Source organism: Cydia fagiglandana, chromosome 21 (assembly GCF_963556715.1).
Source record: "Cydia fagiglandana chromosome 21, ilCydFagi1.1, whole genome shotgun sequence".
Taxonomy (NCBI): domain Eukaryota; kingdom Metazoa; phylum Arthropoda; class Insecta; order Lepidoptera; family Tortricidae; genus Cydia; species Cydia fagiglandana.
In genome coordinates, this window is record NC_085952.1 from 1,498,284 (window position 1) to 1,526,059 (window position 27,776).

General features: G+C 36.9%; 4 protein-coding genes across 4 annotated transcripts in view; 2 read left to right on the forward strand and 2 right to left on the reverse strand.

Moving 5' to 3' along the window:
- Positions 1-10,931: 10,931 nt before the first annotated feature.
- Positions 10,932-12,593, reverse strand: LOC134675071 (uncharacterized). Its single transcript, XM_063533228.1, has one exon. The coding sequence runs from the start codon at positions 12,400-12,402 to the stop codon at positions 11,554-11,556; it is 849 nt and encodes a 282-aa protein (XP_063389298.1). The 5' UTR covers positions 12,403-12,593; the 3' UTR covers positions 10,932-11,553.
- Positions 12,594-12,973: 380 nt separating this feature from the next.
- LOC134675062 (muscle M-line assembly protein unc-89-like) lies at positions 12,974-14,615 on the forward strand. The gene has a single exon (XM_063533218.1). It carries the CDS (start codon positions 13,066-13,068, stop codon positions 14,566-14,568), a length of 1,503 nt encoding a protein of 500 aa, XP_063389288.1. The 5' UTR covers positions 12,974-13,065; the 3' UTR covers positions 14,569-14,615.
- A 441-nt stretch (positions 14,616-15,056) lies between these two features.
- LOC134675305 (small ribosomal subunit protein bS18m) lies at positions 15,057-15,714 on the reverse strand. The gene is made up of 2 exons (XM_063533510.1): positions 15,567-15,714; positions 15,057-15,477 (listed from the first exon to the last, which is right to left on the reverse strand). Exons 1-2 carry the CDS (start codon positions 15,601-15,603, stop codon positions 15,113-15,115), a joined length of 402 nt encoding a protein of 133 aa, XP_063389580.1. The 5' UTR covers positions 15,604-15,714; the 3' UTR covers positions 15,057-15,112.
- A 4,041-nt stretch (positions 15,715-19,755) lies between these two features.
- LOC134675073 (ABC transporter G family member 23) overlaps positions 19,756-27,776 on the forward strand; it is a 137,850-nt gene continuing 129,829 nt past the window's right edge. Inside the window, exon 1 of the mRNA XM_063533235.1 lies at positions 19,756-19,979. Coding sequence (XP_063389305.1) covers positions 19,973-19,979 — 7 coding nt within the window. The 5' untranslated portion in view covers positions 19,756-19,972. The remainder of the gene's footprint in view (positions 19,980-27,776) is intronic.

The following is a 27,776-nucleotide window of genomic DNA, read 5'->3' on the forward strand; positions in this document are numbered from 1 at the left end:
TTTGCGTAATTTGGCGCTTTTAGATTATAAATGACTAGCGACATATATTTTTTAAGAGCGATCATCTCCGATAATATTTACTTTATCATAAAATCAATTTCAAACTAACGATATTTATCATTTTAAAGTCAATATTACCAACCAACTGATCCAATTTACCTACGGAAACAACTCAAAATTTGCATCAAATTAAATGCCACTTTTCTTATCCGTTTGGAACAATCAAGAGGGCCTTTACGAGCTGATGTGATGAAAATTTTATTTAACCTTCGTCCCTCGAAACCTTCACTACGCTCAAGGTTCAATTTTACAAACCACTCGCTACGCTCGTGCTTCAATTTTAGAATGTTTGAATTTGTGAATGTACTTCCTGCCTCGCACAGCCAAACTGTGGAATGAACTGTCCGATACGACCTTCAAACCTTAAAAGACCCCCATCTTAAACGCGCGTCGGCAACGCGCTTGCAACCCTTCTGGTGTTGCGGGTGTCCATGGGCGGCGGTAATCGCTAACCACCAGGTGATCCGTCTGCTCGTTTGCCTTCTATTTAATAAAAAAAAATGTTTCGCTTGTTTGGGTATCAATATTAGCACGAGCGGTTAATCAACAACTTTTCCCCTTGTAAAACAAATAAGGTAGGTGAAGTGCAGGCATATGAGGCCCGGCGGGTAACAAGGCCCAGCATTCAAAAATAACAGTTGCTCCCTATTATTCCCAATTATTCTGAATTTGTACTTGTTGCTAAGAAGGCCCACTGTCAGTGCAGGTAAAAAGGTCCAGTCCCGGGCCTTATTGAACGTATGAGATGAAATATAAGATTAAAATATTTTAAGATAATTTTGAATATTTTTAATCTCTTATTAATAAGGTCGATTTGAAGAAACTTCTATAAAATTATGACTTATAAATAACACTTGAACTGCGTGGGCTGTCAAAATTGCTGCAGACTTTTCTTGGTCTAACTCTAATAATTTATCACTTGCTTTATTGACCTAAAGACGTTTATAGAATCAAAAAGTCTAATAACATTGAGGCACTTATACTTTTTAAAGGCAGTAACTATTTACAAGTGACTTTTTTTGTTAATACATAGGTAGGTATTTACGATAGAAGTGCGAAAAATAGATATTTTGCAACGAGTGACAAATTTTAACACACGGCCAAAGGGAGTGTTTTAATGTGCTTATTATAGCACCGGTGTCGTAATGTAGCACCAGATGTACTGTCAAAATTATGTTAAAAGATAATACTTATTTGATTATTCGTATCGTATATAATATTTATACTGTAAAAAATTATCCCACCAAACACATTTTCATGTAAATTGTTGCTAAGACGAAACCATAAGACTCGCACTGTCAAAAAGTTGTCAGATCTCTTGTCGAGCCAAGCTTCAAACTCTACAAGCCCTAACTTCACTAACTCTACACCTTAGTCAAAATATGTGGCTTGGCTGTTTCGCTACCGCCACATGGGCATAAGGTGAAAAATTTATTAAATTCATTATTTTTAGGGTTCCGTACCTCAAAAGGAAAAATACTGAACCCTTATAGGATCACTCGTGTGTCTGGCTGTCCGTCTGTCACAGCCTATTTGCTCCGTAACTACTGCACCAATAAGTTGAAATTTGGTATACACATGTAAGTCTATAACCCAAGAACATACATGTAAAGTAAATAATAGAAATTCAAATAAAGGGGTCACTTTTGAGATGAATGATAAATAGAAGAAAAAAACACTATATCTTGTTATATATCAAATTAAGGGGCTCATTGTGAGAACCTCAGATATTTTTTTTAATAATTTTAAAATAAATAGTTTAGAAGTTATTTAAGAAAATACGCAAAAAATGACCATTCCCCCCCTTATCTCCGAAACTACTGGGTCTAAAATTATGAAAAAAATACACATATTAGCTCTTTTCCTATAGATGCCAGAAAAACCTATTAGAAATGTGCAGTCAAGCGTGAGTCGGACTTAAGTACCTAGTTTTCCGATCCCTACGGGTTTTTTAAAGACATTTTACTCACTTTTCTCTAAAAAAAAAATATATTGTTAAAATTGTGTAATGTACGGAACCCTTGGAACGCGAGTCCGACTCGCATTTGGGCGGTTTTTGTATTATACTTACAATAGTTCTTGTAGAAACGAAACGACCAAGCCACATACTTTTGGTGTAGAGCTAGTAAAGTTAGAGGGCTTGTAGAGTTAGAAGCTTGGCAAGAGATCTGATAACTTTTTGACAGTGGTTTCGTTTGGGCAACATTTTACATCAAAATGTTTTTAGTGGGATTTCACTTCTTTTTGTAAGATGCTTATGACAATCTTCCATGCCCTAATTTAAAGGGTTGGGGGTGATTTACTATTAAAAATCCTGAAATAAGTATCTGGGGGCATCTGTTACACAATGTACTTCTTACTGATTCCCTATGTAAACCCTTCACCCCATAAGGGTAAACTTTGGGGTTGAAATCTGCCTTCACCCCGTAAGGGTAAACTTTGAGGTTGAAATCTATTCTATATCCTTCCCCATAACAATACCTATCTACATACCAAATTTCAACTAAATCGGTTCAGCGATTATTGATTCCCCATACAAAATTAAACCCCCTGTTCATCCCCTTAGGGATAAAAAATTAATTTCAAGTTTTTGATTTTATTTGTTGTTTGTGTACTAAAACTATCTTACATACCAAATTTCAGCTTCTTAGAGGACTTCAGGAAGTACCCGGTATTGATGATCATCAAGTGAGTGAGTCAGTGACGAAATCGAAGTTTTTAGATATGAATAAAATCTAAAGTATAAGAGCTATGCAATTGATATGCTTAATAAGTCCGAGAACTTTGTTTATCTGGTATAATCCAACCCCAAGTTATGAGGATTCCAAAACACGACGAAGCGCTTCGAGAAAAGGTAGATAGTGCCCTTATGCTTTGCTCGTCTGCCGTGCCCCCAGATGTTAAAAGATGATACTACTGTAAGTAATAAAGATTTATGTTTAGTTACCTACTATTTTCGCGTAAACTAGACAATTTTTATATCTTTAGTTATTAAGGCCCAAAATAATTATTTTCACTTATTATAAATAAATCCTCCTGTTATGAAGTATCAAATATTGTTATTTGTATATGTATAACTCTTAAGTTAAAAACAATAAAATCTGTTATTACCTACTGTCGAAATGATTATTTTTTGCGGGATTAAGTAATACACTGCTAGTGTTCAATAAGGCCCATAATAGGACTTTTAAGGTATATTTTCCAAGAGTATCGTAATATTTTTATATAACTATTTTGGTATAATGAAGAAACTTAAATAAATGAGAAACCTATTTGAGTGAGTTTTTCATACTTCATATCCTGTTTATTAAAAAAAACCATTTTAATTTAAGGTGGGCTCTATCTATATAGGCATATACGGCCCACACGGAATATACAATAAGGTAAGTGGCCTCACTTACCTTATTGTATATTCAGGATGTATACCGTGTAATATTGAGCAGTTGGTTTATAATATACATATTATATATTGACCTTGAATAGGACAGGACATGACAATAGGAACCGGAAATAGGTATAGTTGGTCAAACCATTTGTCAGTAAATAAAAACAAAAAAACTATATTCATCCTTTTCTTTTGGGTGCTAGTACTAGTGTAAGTCAAAGATAGTATGATGATTCTCTCTGTCTATGTTTGAAATGAGACATTCCTTTGACAAACTATGTATAGTAAAAAATAGTTGTGAATATTTTGTACATTTTTATTACAATATTAGTCAAGATAATGAAATATAGCTGGTCAAGCAAATCTTGTCACAAAAAAAAGGCGCGAAACACAAATTTTCTATGGGACGATATCCCTTCGCGCCTACATTTTTCAAATTTGCCGCCTCTTTCTACTGCCAAGATCTGATTGACCAGCTGTAGGTATTTTTACGTAATAAGATATTTTAATTTCACGTAATGTCCGCATCTAATTTATATATGTGCACGGTAAACAAACAAATGAATGATAAGAAAAGACAGACAGTGTTACTGAGCGGGAGGTGGGGCGAGGGGCGAAGTATAGGTAGGCTATGATAGGCTCTCGAGCGCCGCGCCGGCGACTGACGAACCAGCGCGGCGTATGTATGAATTTCGCGCCTTTTTAACTAGATTTTACTATTACAATGCAAGCTACACGCAGAAATTTCTTACTTTCCATAATATGGCTGCGTATATTATTTTATAGTAATAGACTTATTTTTACAGACTCTAATTCAATATTGGATCTTATAGGACAAAAAACGCATATTAATTCTAGAGCATATATCTTATTCTTCTAGCTTTTTAGCGTGCCTATTAACTTAAAAAATGAGATATGTTGTTGTGGATTTATTAAACTTTAATTCAATATCGACAAAATAATAAGCTAATTTGTAGTTTGACAAAGAAGCACGTTAAAAAAATTTCTAATAATTTTACATTATAAAGCGTCATAGGGTGACGGCACCAGTAATGGACACGGCACCAATTATGGACATTTTTTACGTTGATCGAATTTATTAAGCAACTGTCCCAACATTTTTCAACTGGCAACACTAAAGCATAACCAATAGACGTTTGAGCTGTCATTTTGACACATGTCACCAAAATCAGCCGTTTTGTTCTAAGATGGCTGCGAAGTAAAATCTCGTTGCGGGCGGTGGTCATAAAAATCCGTTATTGTTGTTGAAATCGTTAAGAAGGTGAGTACATATTTGTGCATGGTGTTATCTTGTGTTATGTTGTAATGAGATTTAATGTTATTTTTACTGAATAATACTATATTGCAAGTAAATTGAGCTAAGTTGAATATGTCCAATCACAGCAATAAGTTTTTTGTGGGGTTTGTTCATTACTGGATTCGATATTTTATGAAATTCAGTAATGGACAAGTGTCCAAGCTTAAGCTTTTTATTACTTTTTTAGTTTATTGTGTTAAATTATTGAATTTATTGCACTAAACATTTGAGTTGGGTTGATTTTGTGATTGCTCTTTATTTTCCAATAATAGACGATGTCCATAACTGGGTATTTTTAGTTGTCCATAATTGGGCTCTTTGTTTTGTCTTAGATGGATGGATAAATGTGGTCGGACTGCAAAAACTGCCAGGCTAAGGCGAGGCCGACCAAGCTATACGTCAACAGGTTTATTTTGCTATTATAATCCGTTTTTTATTCATCCTATTTTTCGATGAGGCAAATAATAGCTGTCACGTGGTACCACAAATTTGGTCGGACTGCAAAAACTGCCAGGCTAAGGTGAGGCCGACCAAACCATACGTCAACAGGTTTATTTTAGCCATTATAATCCGTTTTTTTCATCCTATTTTTCGACAAGGTAAATTATAGCTGTCACGTGGTACCACAAATTTGGTTGGACTGCAAAAACTCGTAGCCTGGCAGCAAAAACTGCCAATTCTATTTCTTGATGAGGTAAATTGTAGCTCTCACGTGGTACCACAAATTTGATCGACCCAATCGCCAATCGGCCGGCCAATACAGGATTTGGCCGACCATTTTTTTTACTGTCCTCAAAGGCAGCTATCGTACCATACAAGTTTCATACGATTTTTCGATAAGATTTTTTTGATGATTTTTTTAAAACTGTGGTCGGACTGCAAAAACTGACTGGTTATGGTGAGACCGACCAAGACACGTCAACAGGTTTAATTTAGGTAAGATAATCTGTTTTTTTCATTCTATTTTTCGATGAGGTAAATTGTAGGGATTGTAGCTGTCACGTGGTACCACAAATTTGGTCGAACTGCAAAAACTGCCAGGCTAAGGTGAGGCCGACCAAGCCATACGTCAATAGGTTTATTTTAGCTATTATAATCCGTTTTTTGCATCCTATAGGTAAATTGTAGCTGTCACGTGGTACCACAAATTTGGTTGGACTGCAAAAACTCGTAGCCTGGCAGCAAAAACTGCCAATTCTATTTCTTGATGAGGTAAATTGTAGCTCACACGTGGTACCACAAATTTGATCGACCCAATCGCCAATCGGCCGGCCAATACAGGATTTGGCCGACCATTTTGTTTTACTGTCCTCAAAGGCAGCTATCGTACCATACAAGTTTCATACGATTTTTCGATAGGTCTTTTTCATGTTTTTTTTTTATAAATTTGGTCGGACTGCAAAAGCTGTCAGGTTAAGGTGAGGCCGACCAAGACATAAAGTCCATTCCAATAGAACTTGCAAACTTTGTAAACAAAAGACGTAACTTTGTTTTGTCACTGTTTCTCCTTGAATTTTCACATCATCTCATCAAACACCATTGAAACACATACACTATACACTATTAAAGCGGTCGTTACCGTAAAATACAACAATATATAACTGTATCTTGGATATTTCATTAAAAGTTTAAAATGGTTTCATAAGTTAGGTTATTAGGCCCTGATGTAATGACGTTTTTGTTTCTTTTACATTCTACAATTGTCTATGATGGGTAGTGTTGTGACTAAAGTTGGTGATATACTCGTAAAGCCGCTACACACTACGCGACTCACGGTCTGTACCTGCCAAATCTACCCTACATTTGACAAAATAATGCAGTCATTATTTTGTCAAATGTAGGGTAGATTTTTATTTATGAACAGTCCAAAACGACCAGTTATAATTTTCCGTAGTTTAAAAATAATGTTTAAAAATGGTGCGAAAGAATGGAAAAGGTTATTTAAAAAAAAGGAATTAAAACGATTAATCTGAGTTTACATATTTATTGAAATTAAAATTGTCAAACTACCGCGTAGTGTATATAACCGCGTTGGCAGGTACAGACCGTGAGTCGCGTAGTGTGTAGCGGCTTTACGAGTATATCACCAACTTTAGTCACAACACTACCCATCATAGACGAGACGATGTATGTTTAACGAGTAAAATAATATTGAAACCGTCAATCATTCAACAGTTTGAATGATTGACGGTTTCAATATTATTTTACTCGTTCACTGTTTTTCTTGGCATGTACGCGTATCTTACTTCTTTGTTATTGAATTTAAGAGATATCTGTTTCTCGCTCTCACTTATGGATGCGACGCACCAAGTTCGTGATGCAGTGCGATAGTGTGTTAGGGCCTTAAGTAAAGGACTAAGTAAGACTCTTGCCCATCACTAGCAAATTCATCATTCAGAGACAATTTCAATATGGCGGTTTGTTTACATAGGTTGCAAGTTCTATTGGAATGGACTTTACGTCAACAATTCTATTTTGCTATGAGGTAAATTGTAGGTGTCATGTGGTCCAATAAATCTGGTCGGACTGCAAAAACTGCCAGGCTAAGGTGAGGCCGACCACTTTTTTTTTTACTGTCCCCAAGGTCAGGTATCCTACCATACAAGTTTAATTCCATTTTTCGATGAGGTATTTTTTTGATGTTTTTTTGTCCAACGTTTTTGCCATTTGTACAAAATCTGCCAGGTTAAGCCTAGGCCGACCAAGTGCGTTGGAAGGTACTAAATGTCAGGTACCTCTACAGGGTAGGTATATTCTATTTTTTGATCAGGTTTGTTTCATGCAGCCGGCAACCGGATTAGTCCTAGAACTCTTATAGTATAACTTAGAAATCTAAATGAAAGTTCAAATAGCGTTAATAAAAGTTGATTTGTGACATTATTTGTTTCATTTATGTGTTCAATACAAAAGTGTCCATTAATGAATGTTCATAATTGGGTCCATGTCCATGACTGGGTGTCCATTACTGAATTTTTGATGTCCATCAATGGTGATTTCGTAAATTTCAATTTATATATTTTTTATTAATTATGTATTAAACATACAGAATTTTTGGTTTTGTTTAAATGTTCCTCATGTATTTAAGTGCCGAAAAAAAAATCACCATTTTTGTATCGTCAAAAAACATCCCATTTTTAAACGAAATTCTAATTTAGTGCGCTTAACATGTCCATGATTGGTGCCGTCACTCTACATATTATAAACAATGGAACTTAAACATTGCACTTTAATTCAATATTAAAAAATCATTACTAAAAATATATAAATACCTAATTTATATCTAACGCTCGTTCTAACTTTTCATCATATATTGCAAATATGCTTAAAAATATGTCCCATATCAGATAAGTATCACTTTTTCAACTTTAGAATTATCAAAACTTATAGTGCAAAAATCCGGTCCCACTATTGAGCTAAAAACAACATTATACAAACAAAGGTACTTACCTTTATCTTCCTAAAAGTCCCAAGGTCCTACCTATAGTACTTATTCAGTTAAATTAAATTTAAATCATATTCGATTGGAACAGAGTTGCTTTTCCTTTGTTTCTTTCAATTTTCGAACAAGGGAAAAACATCTCTATTTCCTATAATGTAGGTTCAAACTTTTGTGGCAAATTATGCATTTTCATTGGAATGGCTGGGTCTTATAATTAGGTAGCATTACAGGTCATCATTGTCATGTCATTAGGTAATAGAATATTCCATCCATGACCGTAATTCTAAAAGGACCTAAGCGCCTAACCCCTCCCTTGTCTTACGATCTTTTTCAAGCAAAGCTAGGCATGAATGGTCGTTATTTACCTTAAAATTACTGTAACTTAAGTGCATCTGCTTTACACGCGATTATAGACCGTATTTCTTAAAGATTATATTCTATAATGGCTTGTATCATTAGTTTGTTTATTTCCGTTATCAGTGGTTCAAGTTCATAGCTTGTATTGTGAAATCGATATCGTTTGTGGAAAAACATTTCAGTTAAATAGAGTACCTTTGACTTTAAGATTAAAGTCAACCTTATTCATATGGAATAAGGTGGAATATTGATTAAGCTTTCTAACGTCTCGAAGAAGTTATGGCTATAGCTTGTTTTTTTTAAATTTTGTTTGCATTAATGTAACAAAACTACCTGAGAATTATTAATGTATTTACCATTTGATAATAATATTTTATTGTTGAATACATGTCTGTTGAATTGTTTTTATTAAAAGGAAATCCGCCAATTCATTCGATAGTTGATTTTTTAATCAACTTTATACCTTTTCATTCATAACTCTTGTTACTAAGTTGATAAACGAAATACACTTTCTTCGCCATCAACGTTTCCGATCTACCTGACCGTCTTCGTAGCCTATGGACTCTTGTTAAGTTGAAATATGGGTCTACGGGGCAAACCAAATCGAGCAAATGCAGGTTCCAAGCATCCTATGGGGCCATTATGCAGCTTTGCCTTTCACGGGTGTACCCACAAATATGAATATTATATCTGTGGGTGTACCTATCTATTTCTCATTTGTCCCCACCGGGCACAGATGGCAATAGGAACCGCTTATAGCTGCATGGCGGCGGTCACGTGGGGCAGGGACAAAGGGGAATAGGTACACGCCATAAAATTCACCACGCAGTAACACCTAAGTGTACAACTACATGTATTCAAAGGAAGTTACGTTCACATCCGCCCCTAAAGGGAAGCATTGATTTGACGGTGCCATAGATATAAATTGCAATACTATTCGTTTTATTACACATCCACTCGTGGTAGGTATCCGGGCAATGTGGGGTGCGTATCGATGGCTATAAACATTTTTATTATAATATCAGTTGCAATAACGCTTATTTAGTATAATTATTAAATAATATAACAACACTTAATATATTTTCATATGATATAAATTATCATTTTATATAAAGATTAATTGATCTAATAACATTTAGCATAACATTCTTCAAGTATAATGCATATTTTCTATACTGAATTTATGATATAAAGTTATTTCATCTAAAGTAGAATTGCTGATATAATGTATTAGATATATAATTCCACATTTACTGTGTGTAATACACTACAAAAAACGACTATTTCTACATATAACGAACTGCTATTTATAACTAGGTAGGTAAGGTTAAGAACTGCGACCCCTACACAAAACCAACCGCTACCAGAATACTAGGTTAGGTTAGGTTAAGAACTGCGACCCCTACACTAAACGAACCGCTACCAGAAAAGTAGGTTAGATTAGGTTAGAATTGCGTCCATTACACAAAACAAACCACTACCTAATCTGCGTTAAACATTTACATATGTCGTCATAAAAATACCTTTACTTAGGTTTATTGATAAGGTAGATACAAATATTAAAAATGAAAATAAACTAACTTATCTATAAAATAAAACTAAATTAAAACTAAAAACTAATGCTAAATAAAATAAGATAAAATTAAAATATATCTAAGTAATTGGGCCCCCTTGTGTCCCCTTGCATATATACCTTTACTATATTATTATACCGAATAATGCTTATATAATAATACTTGTATAATAAATGAGCATTATATCACATGATCGTTATAATAAATGAGTGTTATATCAAAAGATAATTATACAAAATGATATGAAACATTTTAATAATATACCAAATGTATATTATACAAAATGAGTTATTATATTTTCTGAAATTATATTAAATGTTGTTATATCTACAGAAAATATATTAATTATTTTTATATCGATCATTACACACCCGCAATGTGTAGCCAATTACCCAGTTTAGTCATTTTGTCACGAGATATACCTATAATTAGAAGGTGACCTTGGAACGAGAGCATCTTGGGACTGAAATACGCACATACATGCGAAAATAAATATTTTTGTTTGTCAAGTTTTTCATGGATGAAGTAGGTAAATTCTGAACTTATTCTGATTTATAATGGATTAAATATTAAGGCGCCTATACCCATCACTAGGGCTTTCTTATCAAATATAATGAAAATTGGTTAAAACATGGTTAAAAGGTAACATACACTTAGACAAAAGGTAACTTAATGCTTTGTGCATACAGATTTAAAATGTTAAAATAATATTTGTATTCTCAGCACGCAAAAGTGTATAAATTGAGATTTATTCAAATTTAATATTAGTGTGGGACTCAAAGTTATGGAAAAGTTAAAAAAATAAATAAATAGTCATTTATTTAAAACAATTACAATGTTTACTTAATTTTGTCTAAGGTGGCATGAAGACATGAAATAAATAACATCACATGGCATGGCGGCAGAATAACTTACATGATCATGATTGTAATAAATAGCTTCTAAACAATAAAAAATCTGAAATAATACTTTTAAATTTCACTAATTTCGTACATCTTTAGAAAATGGTAATGGTAAAATTAGGTACTCAAAAGTTGATAACTACTAAAAATAATTAACAAAGTGGGTTAAAATTTCTGTAATGTAAAAAAAAATCTTAAATGCCTGATTTACTAGGGTGCATCCATAGACACAAAGAACTTAAGGATAACTTTTCTTCTTACAATAGATGGAGTAAAAAAAAGTGAGCCAGCAGGTAAAACTTTTGGGGGCCATAAGGATGCATAAAAACAACACAGTTATGGAAAAATCCAGAACTGTACATTTGAGTATGAATTTGAGATGTTTGCACCTTATGTTGTATTTTGTACAATTTTAGGTTTAATTAATGAGATTATAATACTAATCTGCCTAAACCTAGTTATGTATACTTAAGTACAAGTACAACAACCATTTTTCTAAAGATCATTGCATGCCATGCTTAGTTAGATGCCGCTTTCTTCTCTAAACCAGCCGGGTCCATAATTGGGGTCTGTTTCTTGACGATACCGGATAACAAGGTCTTGATCTGAGCGATAGCGCGTCCAGGGTTCAAGCCCTTCGGGCATGTTCGCGTGCAGTTCATGATTGTGTGGCACCGGTAGACAGAATATGTATCCTTCAACTTTGAAAGGCGTTTGGCGGTGGCTTCATCCCTGGAGTCAATAATCCAGCGGTAAGCCTGCATAAGGACAGCGGGGCCGAGATACTTGTCTCCGTTCCACCAGTACGATGGACAGCTGGTCGAGCAGCAGGCGCAGAGCACACATTCATATAAACCGTCAAGTTTGGCACGATCCTCAACGTCCTGGAGCAGCTGGACTTCCTTACCTTTAGCCGCTTCCTTGTCGCGCTGCAGCCACGGCTCAATGGACTGGTACTGGCGGTAGAAGTTGGTCAGATCTGGGACCAAGTCTTTCACGACGTACATGTGCGGTAGAGGATAGATTTTCGATGGCTTGCTCAGGTTCTGGTCGATGTGGCTGATGCAGGCTAGCGTGTTCACGCCGTCGATGTTCATGGCGCAGGAGCCGCAGACGCCCTCGCGGCACGACCGACGGAAAGTCAGCGTAGGGTCCATCTCATTTTTGATCTTCAACAAGGCATCCAACACCATAGGAGCGCAATCATCGAGGTCCACCTGGTAGTTCTGAGTGAAGGGCTTCTTGTCGGGCTCATCCGGGTTCCAGCGGTACACGGCGAAGGTCTTCACTCGCTTCCCGAGCGCCTGCGACGTCGCGAAAGTGCGCAGCTGCCCAAAAGTACCAGACGTCAGCCTAAGCAACGGCATTATGTAATGTTGTTGTTTATTCCGGGAAAAGAATTTCTTCGCTTATCGAAAACACCACGAGCAAGAGGAGTTGCGCGTTTCAGAAAGGTCTGAAGGGAACTCCGCTTGCAGAACCTATCAATTGCACAACACACGAAACCAAAGTTTGGTTTGGGCGAAATTTTTAATGGATGGTAGCTAGGGTGGGGATATACTTACAGTGATGTGGCATCACATCGATTATCTAAAATCGTGAGGTATATTTTGGCAAATTCAAACTTTCATAATCTCGTTTCTTATATTTCATACAACATGAGTATAAGATAAATAAGTCAATGAAATTTACCGATTGATAATCAATGAATAAGTTACTTATTCACATTTCGAAAGCAATTGTCTACTTGCCATTTCACCAAAAAAATTCATCGAATTATTTTGGTAAGCTCGTCACTAGCAACAACACTACGAACTATTCAAGTCACGTAAAATAACGCCGATTCCAAGAAATAATTCGAGAAAATCACATGCTTTCTTTAAAAAAAGTATGTGAGATTCTGTGGCGGGAACTTCTGTCAATGTCTGAAAAAAAAAAGATATCGTTTCGTGTTTATTTACGTAAAATAGATATTCTTTAAAACCCATTTATTTTATAAATTATAATTCACTAGATATTAGAGTTCGACGATGAAGAATGTATCGTCCGTACGAGCTAACTCTAACCATGAATCACCTAAAACCCCTGGTGGGATAAGTAAGTCTTTGTTGACTCCTTGTAGACGAGTTGGGCTCTCTCGAAATTGGAAGAAAAAAGGTCCCTCGCCATTCATATCGCCTTTAGCTTCAAATGCAAGTAATAATGTTCAAGTTGTGGAGCCGAAAAAAGAGAGTAGAAAGAGAAAAAGCGTTGTTGAACCTGAAGAAAAAACGAACGAAAATGTTAAAAATATAGCGCTTGAATCTGTGGAAAACGAATGTGAAATTTCGACAAATTCTACAAATGAAGAGGAAATAGTGAAGACTCCTTCAAGACATTTCGAATTACCTCGTAGAAAGAAATCTAAAACATTCTTAGCAACACTTAATACTCAGGCAAGTACAAAAGCGACAAACTCAACCGTATCTCATGAAATAGACGACTGCACTAAAGAGAATGAAATTACAGACAATACGATTGATAAAAATGTAGAAACAGAGAATCCCAATATTGAAAATTTAAGTGATGTGGTCAAAGATGTATCTCTTCCGCCAGAACCTTCTAAGAAAGTAAACAAAGGCAAAAAGTTCAAGTCTCCATTAAAAACAACTTCAAAAACTGAGAATACCATTTCAGTAAAAGAGGGTGTTGAAGAAACTCCCAAAGAAGTAGCCCAACCAAAGAAGAAGAAATCTGAGTCAAAAACTTCAAAAACAAGAAGTCCCAATGAGCTTACTAAAGAATGCATTGTTGTTATTCAAAAGAAACTCTTAAAAGTAAAAGAAAGGTATGATAAAACTGATAATAATGTGAATGATCAAAAAAAGAACTCTCAACCTCTTTTTGATTCGGATGATGAAGCACCTTTAAGTACTTTGAATAAAAATGACACTAAACTTAACAAACCTTTGCTGACTTTAGACAATGATGATGATGAATTCATAGCAACATCTAGTAAGAATAAGAACAAAAAAATAGAAAGCAAAAAGCCAGCAAAGGATAGTAAAATTAAAACTCAAGCTTCTAAAGTTATCCCGGCCACAGTATCTAAAGTGCCATCGCAAAGCTCCTTTGATGAAGATGATGATGACTTCTTTGACAAGAAAAAGACGATTCTCTTCAGAAAGACTTATGATAAAGTATCTAAAGTGAACAAAGCTAAGTCCACTGGCTCAATAACACAGGCAGACATAGACAATATAAAAGCGAGAATAGAAGTTAAGAAGAAAATGCTCCTAGCCAGAGCAATGACAGCGGACACTGAAGAGTTGAGAGAATTGATAAAAAAATGGCAAAAAGGCTGTCAAGAGGCATTGGTAGAATTGATGGACATGATGAGACTCAAATGTCCCGACAAACATGGCATGGATTACTCGGAGATACTGCAAATGTTAAAAATACCACCGTCATTGGTTGGCTATGACTCTGACCATGATTGCTTCAATACTCCGGATGATTCCAGTGCTGTCTTATCTAAATATAATGACTTTTAAATGCTATGAAGTATAATTTTGTTGGTTTAATAAATGTTACTGTTTGATAGTGGGCTTTTACTGAGTTTTAACACTTTGACTACCGAGAACCCGCCTGGTAGGCACTCGTAATGTTTGCTCAGATGTCGGATAACCCGCCCAGCGGGTTGTTTTGTACGCAGATATAGACGACCGGTTTCTGGGGTAGGGCGTCGTTTTTTGCCCGGTTGCGAAAGTGTTAAAGCATTCCTGGGTATTCAACAATTATCTAGCATATCTATTCTATTTTTAAAAACATGAAAATTAATGCAAATATGTAAAATTGACAAAATCAAGGTCTTTATTTGTTAGTGGCAATACCAGTTAGGTATATAATTACAAATCCATGTTATTTAATTCAATAGACAGCCAATAAAATATTCTCTTCTACAAGTCTGTTTGGTAGTCTAAAATAGGGGAAAAATATTAAAATATACATAGGTTATGTATGTCAGACAAAAATGAAGCAATTAATTAATTATAGATATTTTATTAACAGTACTACATTAAATTCTACTAAATCTAGTTAAAATCTGTGGGAACGGATAGGGTTTTCAGGATCGAACAACTTTGGATCCTTTAGGAACACCTTATCTTTATAAAAGTATGGCATGAAAGCGCAGTTCTGTGCTTTCTTTATTTCCGCTTCCACCAACGCTTGTTTCGATTTGCATAGCCCTGTTATATGGCGGCCGTATATCCTGCCAGTGTAAGGACTCTGAAACTGTGACAGTAAACGGTAGTTTTTGTAGTCTGGAGTGATGTTTAATTTACATAATATGCATTGGCGTTCCTCCTTCTTGTACGGGTTTTCGATTTCAACTGGAGCATCGTCTGAGGCATCGGCAACGTTGGAAGAGAATCTTGGAATAGTAGCCAGTCGTGGACTCCCTAAAATAGAAAAAAACTGAGTAAACTATTTTTAAGAAGCGATATGTGGTTTTAATAATCACAGTTTGTATTTGATTTTTAACACTTACAGATATAACGGGACACTATTGTTTTTAATAGTGACATGTTTAGTTCACAGTTTTGTTAATATTTAACTGAAATTCTCAAAAGAAAACAGAGACTGTTAAGCTTGAGAAATAGGCAGAAAACATAACCTAAAAATTCGTACTTGTCATTTTTGTGACATTTGAATGTCGTTTTGTTTATGCAAGTTAGGTAGTCCTCGCTCCTCGGAGGGTTCAAAACTTAAAAATATATAAAAAAACAAAATGTCGAAATACACCAAACTTGTCAGTAGAAAGGAGCGAAAAGCAAATTTTCTATGGGAGATCAACCCTTCGCGCCTACATTTTTTAAATTTGCCGCCTTATTCGACTGACAAAGTGGCTGTGCCAGAGTATATATATAGTAATATGAATGCATTTGAAATAGTAGTAGCGGTTGACCAAAATCAGCTGCAAATGGTGTTAAAGGAATGAAAATCGGCACGATTAATCTTTAGGCCATTTGAATCAATTTGACCCGTAGCACCAAAAAAAGAAAACAAACGGAATGGAGTTATGACGTCATCTTTTTTTTGTATGGAAAAATAAAAATAAATGTTCAGAAACCTATCGTGTGTAGTATTAAATGAAAGGGCAGTTTGAGCCGGTTCTAAAAATATATCACATTATTATATTTCCGTCACTTGCATTCAATTAAAATTAAAATAATTTTCAAAACATACCAAGTTTGGGCTCCTCCAGATACGAAACCGTTGAATTATTTTTTGCAAAATATACCTCAAGTAATACACAATATCCTCATATCTAACCCCAAGGAATTAATTTCGAAAATATTTATATTTAGTATTTAAAAAAAAAAAATTATTACAAATTGTGATCTATCAATGAAAATATGGCCTCCTAGCCTAGTCGATAGTGACCCTGCCTATGAAGCAGGAGGGCCCAGGGGGCCGATTTTTGAATTTCGATCACTCGATTTCGTCACTCGAAAATCGGTGGAAAACGGCGAAATGCTCAGTTTTGAAATACGAGCGATCGAAATTTGGAATCTAGTGGTATTGACCACTCGTTTTCAATTCTATTAGTAGAATTTAAATGCCTAGTAATGGAGATATTGTTGAATGAAATACACGAAATCGAGCGGTCGAATTTCAAAAATCGGCCCCCAGGTTCTAATCCTGGTACCTCCTGCTAGTATTTGTCTCTGTCATAGCCGCCGTAGGGTTGTAGGTAGCCTATAAAACAATAACATCCTTCAGTTTATATGTATTACACTAGGCAATTACTTACATGTTTGATTTGAACAAGATAAAATCTCTTAATTTTTTTTCAAAAGTTTTATTCCACACATTGCAGTCTTTGCTCTGATATTATTATCAGGCATTGGGCTGTTTAGGAGTGTGTGCTGCTGCTGCCGTGACGTTGGAAACCTTTTCGTTTGTTTAGATACTTAATTATTAATTTTTTTTAATTTTTTTTATTGATTCATAAAATTTACACAGTATATATTACAGCGGACTTATACACTGTGTAATTTATAATAGACAGTATTTATACAAACAAGGTACATGATACAGTCTAGAAAGGAAAAATAGAACAAAATGTCAGAAAGAAAAACTAATACAAGACAAATGATTCACGCTTATCCAACGCCTCACAGAACTTCATACATTCTTTACACAGATCCATCCAACTACTTGCAAATACATCACATTCCGGTGCTGATGCGAGGAGCGCATTAATGTATTGTAGAGCGCGGACAAGCGGTGATTTGCTATGGGACATAGTGCGTGTTTTAGGCACATCTAATAGGTGATGACTTCGTGGTCGAAAATTAAATTGGGCCTTCTTAGCCATAGATGGAACGAACATTATAATGTTATGGTATGCCATATTATCTAGTTATAATATCATTGAGTTTAATTCAATTCTGGGCAAGGTCGTCAAGCATTCGTAAAACAATAGAAAGTACCTAAATTAGTATCGTTCACCTTAACAGAGGATAATGTAACGGTGTCATACTTAATTGTAATGATCGTAATGAACTGCTTCTGATGATTCGTAGAACAATGATGGGAATGTCAATTAACTAATTTATAACGTTCTTACCCATATTACCTACTTACTTCTTCTTCTTTTTATACGATGGATGCCCATACCTACTTAAAATTACTATTATTTACGTGTCTTCATAGTACTACTTAATCATACTTTCATTTAGGTAACAGTAATGTACAGTCAGCAGCAGAAGTTGTTAAGCGGCCCAGGTGTTCAAAATGATCTTGACGCGACTTTATTGTTAACAGAATAAGAGTGTGTCAAGGTAATTTTGAACACCTCGCCCGCCTAGCAACTTCTGCTGCTGACTGTACAGTTAGGTTGAGGATAGGGGGAGTCCGAGAGACTTGCCCAGGTGGGAAACTTCAATTACGTGCCGAAAATAAAATAAGTATGTATTTATTTTATCAGCACTTCAATGTCACCTAACAATAGGTACCCATTGTGGCGTGACACATGCAATACCTACATACCCATGCCAAAAATATAGGTACCTATATTTTGATTTTAGCCCTTTTTACGTATTAGAGTTAGAATATACATCTGTCTAGATGTAGATAGGTATTAGATAAAATAGTTGTGTAAGCTCTGTAAACTACCTACATTAGCATTCCAGCAAGCTAGCTTTAAGTTCACTGCAGGTTATCTCACGAGAGAAAGCTTTATTTGGAGTTTGCAGTTAAACGGGATTTTGCCTTGAGTCTGTTCTATGTGACTTCAGATTGAAGTACACGGTTTCAGGTTTAAAGCCTAAAACTATTTAAATACTTTTGAAGAACGCCCTGAGCGGCTACCGCGAAAACTGAAATTCGCAAATTGCGGGGATCTTTCTCTTTTACTCCAATGAAGGCGTAATAAGAGTGACAGAGAAAAGTCCCCGCAATTTGCGAACTTCGATTTTCGCGGTTATAGCTCTGAATTCAAATAGTTGAGTGAACTGAATAATAGCAGTGACGGCAACTCAAAAATATGAGTAGGCCAGCAAGAGCCAACTTGTGTTTTCATTGCTTCAAAAGAGCACTTTTCAAAAATGGGCAAGCTAATGGGAATCGAGTTCTATGGACGGCCCGCCACTGCTATGGAAACATACCCATACGTGACGCAATTTTTTACAATTTTTGATTGTCATTTTAGTATTTTGGATGACAATTTATTAATGAGGGTAACCGAATATAGTCTGAAGCACAGAATAATTAATAGTACTACCGTACAGAAAGGAAACTTCCTACAAAAACGAAGTTTGACAGCGGTTCAGGGTCGAATCATGCTGTCTCTTTCTAATATATGTCTCTTTCGGCTATTTAGGGTTGTCAAAAATCAAGTGATTATCTTATCTGTGGTCGTGCACGCAAAAGGAAGTCAAGTGGTGCCAACCCTAATAATTGCTCGGAGCAATGCTGAGCCGAGCGGAGCCGAGTTTGACCGAAGTCAGGAGTTTCGCACCCCTGTCTGAAGCTACATATACCTGTTAAATTTTTGCTGCAGTTCCAGGTCCTGCACTGGCGATGGCGGTTTGCCCTGTGCAATTCGCCAAATTCCATACTATACTCGTACGGCTGGCGAAAAGGCAGCGAAGGCGATGACCTTCGGGAAAAAAGTTTGGAGATCCCTGGCATACAAGATGAACTTTTAATATGCTCGTAGGAGTTGTAGGCAGGTGAAATACAACAATAGAACGGAGTTTTCGAAGTTGTAACTGGGATTAGGACCCATACAGCTAAGTAATAGGTACGTTTGGTAGGTTTAATAGAGACAAGATTGTCGACATTTGTCTTATGATGATTTGAACCTAAAGATCCACTTTTTAATACATAATGTTTGATCGAAAAGGCTAAAAATCAGTGAAGCTAATTGAGGAGAACCGGTTTGGAGATGTTTACGAGAACCAGTATGTTGCAATTTTGTATTAGGAATGGACGATCCATTCGTCTTTAGCTATGCTAACTGCGAACAGCTCAGTTTTATTTACCTACGTCTACCCACAATTGCGAAAAGCTTGCAAAACCCAACTAGCCAGTTGTTGGTACATATTAGACGACCATTTAGAAACGCTCAGTCAAAATGCGGAAATGCACTCCGCCTTGCCGCGTTTTCCTATGACCGGGTAGTCGTAAGTGGTTTCACGTTTCTTATGTGTGTAAACAAGAAATCGGCTCATAACCGGTGGAGCCGCGGGACGCAACGCGCGCACGCCGAGATATATTCAAATTATATATTTTTTTAATAATCCTCCCAATCGATTATCTGTGTCGTGTTTGCGCGCGAAAAGTGACAGTGACGTATTTAATTTTTGAATTTCGAATTTCGACTTGTGCTGTTTTGGTGACATTTATTTTTAATTTCAAGGGGCGTTTTTCTGGATATCTACCTTCATGACTGGTGAGTTACAGTATTTATGGAATTTTTAGATTTTTGGAATTTAAGGAAGGATTACATTCTTGTGAAATCGAATGGTACCTACCCAACAACTAATTAATAAACGCATTAACAAACAAGTTACTTATGCAAGTTCCGTACTCATAATATTAATTTATATAATCGATAACGTGGTTTATGCACTGCAGTGCGATTTTGAAAGTGTTGAAAAGTAAAAGTTTTGATTGTCCAGTGACAAAAATCCCGAATTACGATGTACGGAGTAAGAAATCAAGGTCGTGCGGAGAAAGTGGCCCGCTGTGTGAATGAGGCTTACGTAGATGGGTTCTTTACCGTGTTACTTCGGTTCCGGGCTCAGGACAGGTTGACCGCGTGTTTAATCTAATAAAATACCTGATATTAAGTCGCGGAAAGCAAATGATTCTCACTTTACAGCAGCGGTCGGCAACCTTTTAGCAGCCAAGGGAAGATGACGCGGGCCGCACTTTGGTAATATTTGTGACGTTAGCAGACATTGTCGACCGGTCAGTACTACATACAAAATAGCCAGGTAGGCTCGCGGGCCGCAAGCGAGAGGTTGGCGGGCCCCATGTGGCCCGCGGGCCGCGGGTTGCCGACCTCTACTTTACACATTTACTGGCTTAAAGAACTCGCATCCAGACCATAATTGAAAAAAAACCTTTAAGTACGTCGTTACAGTATCGGATTAGTCAAAAGTCGCAACACATTTTGCTTTCTTCTGTAGGTACCTATAATTCGTTTTTTTTAGCATTAGAAATTAGGTAAACAATCTTGATGTGTCTTTTAATTGAAAAACACATTTTAAAAATAAGTTACGGCAAATATGTAACAATTATGAATCTAATACGATCATTTATATTCTTCTGCTTTCATCAGTAATAGTTTTTGAATTTTAAAAAGCGTTTTTCAATTAAAAGACATGTCAAAATCGCTTACCTTCTTGCAAGTTCTTTCTAATGCTAAAAAAAACGAACTATACATGAGATGAGGTAAGATGTCTCATCATTTGGTTTTACACACGTCACTTTAAGTGCATTATGTTATGTACCTGCTGATATTAAATTATGCACACACAAGAGCAAAGAGAACATTTTGTATGGAAATTTTATTTAAAAACTGTTGACAATAGATGCGTCTCTATTTTATTTTGCATTATGTAAGGGAGCACTTAACCTACCGGCATGGCTAGTTGGCTACGACATAAACGATTATTAAATCAAACTTTAGCTCGTCTGTTAAACAACTTTTTAATTTTGTGACGTTTTTCACGAGGCGTTGTTTGCGTCATTCAAAAACGCTTAATGTCAAGAAAAACTTGATTTGGCGGTAAACTGGTTAACGTTCCAATGCACGCAGCGTACGTGTGACGCCGAATTATGTGTATGTGCTGTATTAATTATAGGTACATATTTCATTAATATAAGTTAAATATGCATCGTTTAAGCAGATATATGTATATGGATTTTTTTACTCTGTGTGAGTATACAGTTTCAGGTTTTTTTTTAATTTTCAAGGTGGTTCACACATTTACTTATAAATACAACCAACAGCATGTAATAAACAATCCTTTATACTGCGATAGTGACAATCAAGTAAATATACAGACATATTAATAAAAATAAATAAATAGATACAACATCGGTCAAAATTAAAACATTTACACCCTTGTTCATAAACGTTTACTAAAGTTGACAAGCCGATAATATATAATCGTTTGTCCCTTTCCGACGTATTGGTATGATGGAAACGATTATTATTGGCTTGTCAACTTTAGTAAACGTTTATTGGCTCCTCTACATGGGCCAACGCCGGCCACTCCAAGGGACGCATTTATGCGTTAGAGGGAGCATGTGATATTGCTATCTCATTCTACCGCATAGCTGCGTCTCTTGGAGTGACCGCCGGCGTTGGCAGCCAATAAGGGGGTTATTAGTTAAACATGCAATCAAACACAAAACCGCCTGGATCTGTCACTTATCGTTCTGGCTTTAACCTTTAATCGTGTAATGTTTCCGGTTACCCTCAAATGGCTATAGGATTCGTCTCGTTTTAGGTTCTTTACTAGGACCGGTTGTCGTATCGAGTTTGAGGGCGTACAGACGGACTGCAACTTGTATGGGAACTGCACGCCGACCTTGCAGTCGGCAGTCTGCGTGCAGTTCCAGTCAGTGGCGGATTTGCTGTCTTTGCCGCCCTAGGCCCCAGGCCCAGGCCAGCACCCAACATATTGCCTACATTTTGAGTTATTTCTTGTTATCACCAGCGAATTTTTGTCACAATTTGCCGCTTCTAAATATCTTGCCGCCCTATGGTTCGTTTTTTTAGCATTAGAAATAAGGTAAACAATCTTGATGTGTCTTTTAATTGAAAAACACATTTTAAAAACAAGTTACGGCAAATATGTAACAATTATAAATCTAATACGATCATTTATGTTCTTCTGCTTTCATAAGTAATAGTTATTGATATTTAAAAAGCGTTTTTCGATTAAAAGACATGTTAAGATCGCTTACTTTCTATGAAGTTCTCACTAATGCTAAAAAAACGAACTATAGGCCTGGGCCTTAGTGCAAATCCGCCACTGGTTCCAGTCCGTCTGTCTCTCTCTCTTCCTAGCTATCCATCCCACATGGTGGTGGGGTCAGCTTTCCTGCTTAACCTTCTCCACTTCGCCCTATCCACGACATCGTCCTCGGATAACTTGCACTCACTCATGTCCTTTAGCACTACATCCTTCCATCTTGTTCTGGGTCTGCCCCTAGATCTTCGACCTGGGATGGAAAGTTGTAGCGCCAAATTTCCTACGTAGTCAGAAGGCCTTCTTTTTACGTGACCATACCATCGCAGCCTGCTCTCCTGCATTTTATCGGCAATGTAGTCGCGCACGCCCAGGCTTCCTCGTACGTACTCGTTACGAATTCTATCGAGCCTGGTAACGCCGCACATCCACCTCAGCATTTTCATCTCGGCAACTTGGATGGTATGCACGTGTCTTTGAGTCGTTGCCCACGTCTCGCTGCCATACATAAGGACCGGCCTTATTATACTTTTGTATACCAGACCCTTGAGTTTGACCGGCATTCTCCTGTCACACGTAACACCAGTCACTTCCCGCCATTTTAGCCAAGCAGCGGCTATTCGGTGTTGAATGTTGCATTCCACATTCCCAGAATGGTGCATCATACTACCCAGATACTTGTACTGATCGCACATGGTGACTAGTTGCCCACCGATGGAAATTGGGCTATTGTCGCTTGGATCTGGCTCGTTCAGGGACATGAATTGGGTCTTTGCAACACTCAACACTAGGCCACCGGCCTGTAACTGATGCTTCCATGACAGGAGTGCTTCCTGTAACTCAACACGGCTCTCGGTACAAATAGCCACCTCGTCAGCGTAAATAAAAGTCCACTTCGCTGAGTTTTGCGCTGCCTCGGTGAGTGAGTCCAAAACCAAGCAAAACAGGAAGGGACTCAGAACAGAGCCTTGATGAACGCCTGCCTTAACCGCTATAGATTTTGTTTCACCCACTACCGTCCTTACCATTGACCTTGCACCCTTGTACATGTCGGTTATGATATGGACATACTGTTCTGGGACGTTCTTCTTGCGAAGGCTCCACCAGATCGTGTCCCTTGGGACTCGATCAAATGCCTTTTCCATGTCCAAGAATGCAATGTACAATGGTTCCAGTCCGTCTGTATCGCCCTTAAATTAATCACCTTGAACATTCTTGACTACTAAAATACTGAATTGTGGTTTGTTTAATACGAGTATGTTAAATACCTAAAGAAATGCGCTATAGTCCCCCACCATGCATTCCACAGCCAATAGCAAAGGAATACCTTTGCATAAAAAAATCAATGCTATACAACACATTGTATTATTGTATTCGTTCTTGCTTATATCCTATGGTACTGTGGTACTAATTACTACATTGCGTAATGATTATTAGCAATCATTAGATGCACTTGTGACAATGCACAGGCAATAGTCTTACTGCGTTCTTGATAATCTTGAATATCTTGATGAATCATTTTTATTGAGGTTTTCTATTCTTTTTTAAATCGCGTTATAAATACTGGCAGACAAGGCTAAATCGTTGTAGGTAGGTAGCCTAGTAGGTAGGTAAGGTAAGTCTAGTAGGTAGGTAAGGTAAGCCTAGTAGGTAGGTAGAGTTAGACCAAGAAAAGTCTGTAGCGATTTTGATAGCCCACGCAGTGCAAGTCTTATTTATACGTCATAATTTCATAGAAGTGTGACTTTTAAAATAACACTTCCACTGCGTGAGCTATCAAAATCGCTGCAGACTTTTCTTGGTATAACTCTAGTCAAATATGTATACATAGTAGTTTATAAAGAAATCTATGCGGGCGAAGTCACGGGAAGAGGCCACAGTTTAGGCATATTACAATAATACAATTAAAAACGTTATAAAAACCGAATGTGTTTTAAGTTCGAATCCCGTTTATGTCTTTTTTACCAAAACTCGCTTTATCAATGAATCAATGAATCATTTATAAGTTTAATGTAAGGTATAAATAATAAATAAATAATAGTAATAAATAAATCAGCCTAATAAATCAGATTCATCGTTGAAAAATAAAGTAGTAGTAGTAGTAATCACTTTATTGTACACAACACAGGTTTACAAAAATAAATTACAGTAATGGAAGTACAAAGGCGAACTTAAAAAAAAAGCGAAAAGTAAGGTACCTATTAGACAAAATAATTTAAGTTTTTTTTTACATATTTGGTGATTGATTATATTTATCTACTTCTGGGGTAAGGGGCCCAATTTTATATATACTTATGAAGCGGTGGACAGAAGATTACAAGTCTACATCCTATGACAAATCATAGTGACATATGTATATGTATGTAGTCATAAGCGCCATAAGCTACGTCATCTGTAACTTTCTAAAGTCGAATCGGGCCCCAGCTGTGCTTACAAAGTGTTTCAGCAAACAGAATGTGAGAAAGCGATCGCGTTACATGTCTCGAATTTAAGTAGTCCCTGGCTTTCCCGGTCTTCATGTGCCAGATGACAGTGTTGCCAACTCGGATTTTGAAAAAATGATAGACTAATGTCTAGATTATGCCAAAATTAAGCCAAAGATTTTTGAAATATGCTAAATTAATGCTAAAATGTCACTTGAAATTAGACACTTAAAACACATACATTTTTCAAATTTGCCGCCTTTTTAGGGTTCCGTACCCAAAGGGTAAAACGGGACCCTATTACTAAGACTTCGCTGTCCGTCCGTCCGTCCGTCCGTCCGTCCGTCCGTCCCTCCGTACGTCCGTCCGTCCGTCCGTCCGTCTGTCACCAGGCTGTATGCTGTATCTCACGAACCGTGATAGCTAGACAGTTGAAATTTTCACAGATGATGTATTTCTGTTGCCGCTATAACAACAAATACTAAAAACAGAATAAAATAAAGATTTAAATGGGGCTCCCATACAACAAACGTGATTTTTGACCAAAGTTATGCAACGTCGGGATTGGTCAGTACTCGGATGGATGACCGTTTTTTTTGCTTTTTTTTTTGCATTATGGTACGGAACCCTTCGTGCGCGAGTCCGACTCGCACTTGCCCGGTTTTTCTACTGACAAGATCTGCTTGACCAACTTTATATAGATCGTCGACGTCCATCCGTCCACAAAAGTCAAAATTCATATGAAAATATGAACCACATAAGGCGATGGCGCATATTGTTGCTGCCAAGTTGGTGCAAACTTGGCTTAGAATAAATTATGCTAAAAATATCTCCTCCTCCTCGCGTCGGTTTCCTCAATGCTGAGTGCTCGTGACCATCTCGTCGAAATAGTTTTGTGTGGATTAGGCTAAAAATATGCCAGATGCTAAATGGAAAATGTTGGTGCCAAAGCAAGTGAAAATATGCCAGATCATCATGTATGCCAAGTTGGCAACACTGCAGATGACATACTTTATAGTGTTTTCCACATAGCTTGGGCACAGCTGTCATCTCAACACATATTTGACGTTGCTGCTGACTGTACCAAATATGTGATACTAGCTTTTGCCCGCGACTTCTTCTGCGTGGAATTAGTGACAGCATCTAAAGTAGATAGCGCCTGGATAATGCTAATAGCAATCATTCAATTCACGCATTGCTTACTTCAATTATTAGGCAATTCATTAACTCTTTCAATTCCACCCCCTTTGCATTCTCTTCATATGATTTCCAACATAAAAACTATCCTGTCCTTCCCCGAGACTCAAACTATCTCTATACCAAATTTCAACTAAATCGGTTCAGCAGCTTAAGCGTGAAGAGGTAACAGACAGACAGACATACACACTTTCGCTTTTATAATATTAAGTATGGATATATGGCAAACACACAATAAAAAGACATGTTTGACGGGAACTTTATGTGCATTCATTCAAAACTGAACCTTGCGCAAGCCACTTAAGGTTTACATTTGCGTGTAGGTATAGGAATAGGTAATCGTACAATGCAAAACTTTGCTTAATCTGTTTACAGAAATTCTTGCCCTACTGCGCACACAAACTTACGTTTGCTGTTGCCTAAATATGGAACTAAACTTATTACATAACAATTCTATAAAATCCTTAGATGCCAGCGACGCGACGGTTGCACAATTAATTTGGTTTTATTAGGCACCAATAAAATATTATCGAAACAGGTTTACACAATTTTATTATAACGGTGCAGTATGTTATATGTAATATAATAGGTACTTATCTATAGTGTTATACGGAATCCATGACTTACAAATAGAAGAGAAGAGAGTTCAAGCTCCAACCCGAAGGAGGCCTAGAAGGCCTACATGACAGTCATATATCTAGATTCTAGGCCTCCTTCGTACGAAAAGTAAAAATCAGGATGACAGATGTTGCGAAAAATCACAGGTCTCTGATAATAATTTAGTACGATAGAGGTACAATAATATAGAAATGAAACGGGGGAGGGGCCAAACGACCGAACGAGATGCACTTATGGAACTTTCAGTAGGAGTAGCAGAGAAAGCCTTATTATTGCTTGCCTTTGTCACAGTCTCAGTTTTTGTGTTATTTGTTCCCCACCAACAATTTAGTATGGTTTTATGGTGGGCAACAAATAACCCGACCGAATTACGTAGATTGTTTTTGCTATGTTAAAACGGCATTGCGTATGTTTTGTCCCTCACCACAGAATAAATAATAGTACTAGGTACAGAAGACTCACTCTCTAACAAAACGCTGTTACGATCAGCACAGATATGGCCGCTAGGTGGCGACAGCGCCACGCGCGGCTTATGGCTTTCCCCAAAATTGGGGTGGAACGGGGATGTATAACTACGTACGCACTATACCTGTAGCAAAGCGACAAAATCGCGGAGTGAGCCACGCCTGCCCTCACGGAGGTACGCGTATCTATACCACTTCTTTAAGATGCTACCTTCTATGTTTAGTACCCTTTAAACCATAGTAAAATCTCGAAGCCGTTACAAATGATCCATCTTACTGTGTACTGTAAGTACGTCGATGATGTCTGCAGATTGCCACGCGAAGAGTCAAAGGGCGAGGTTGGCGATTCGCGTGACAACCGCCAATGACGAGTCAATGTTAAGTGTCAACTATAGGATTGTCTGAATGGTCGTTCTAAATAGTCTAAATAATGGTTAGTCCTTCATACTACAACAGGTTTATACAGTGTGTAAATATAAATAAATATTACAGGACATTTTTACACAAATTGACTGAGCCCCACGGTAAGCTCAAGAAAGCTTGTGTTGTGGGTACTCAG

Excerpts from the sequence above, each read along its gene's own strand:
- LOC134675071 (XM_063533228.1), bottom strand. The coding sequence starts at position 12,402 with ATGCCGTTGCTTAGGCTGACGTCTGGTACTTTTGGGCAGCTGCGCACT.
- LOC134675062 (XM_063533218.1), top strand. The coding sequence starts at position 13,066 with ATGAAGAATGTATCGTCCGTACGAGCTAACTCTAACCATGAATCACCT.
- LOC134675305 (XM_063533510.1), bottom strand. The coding sequence starts at position 15,603 with ATGTCACTATTAAAAACAATAGTGTCCCGTTATATCT. Across the intron at positions 15,478-15,566 it reads AATAGTGTCCCGTTATATCT|GGAGTCCACGACTGGCTACT; the intron begins GTAAGTGTTAAA and ends TTTCTATTTTAG.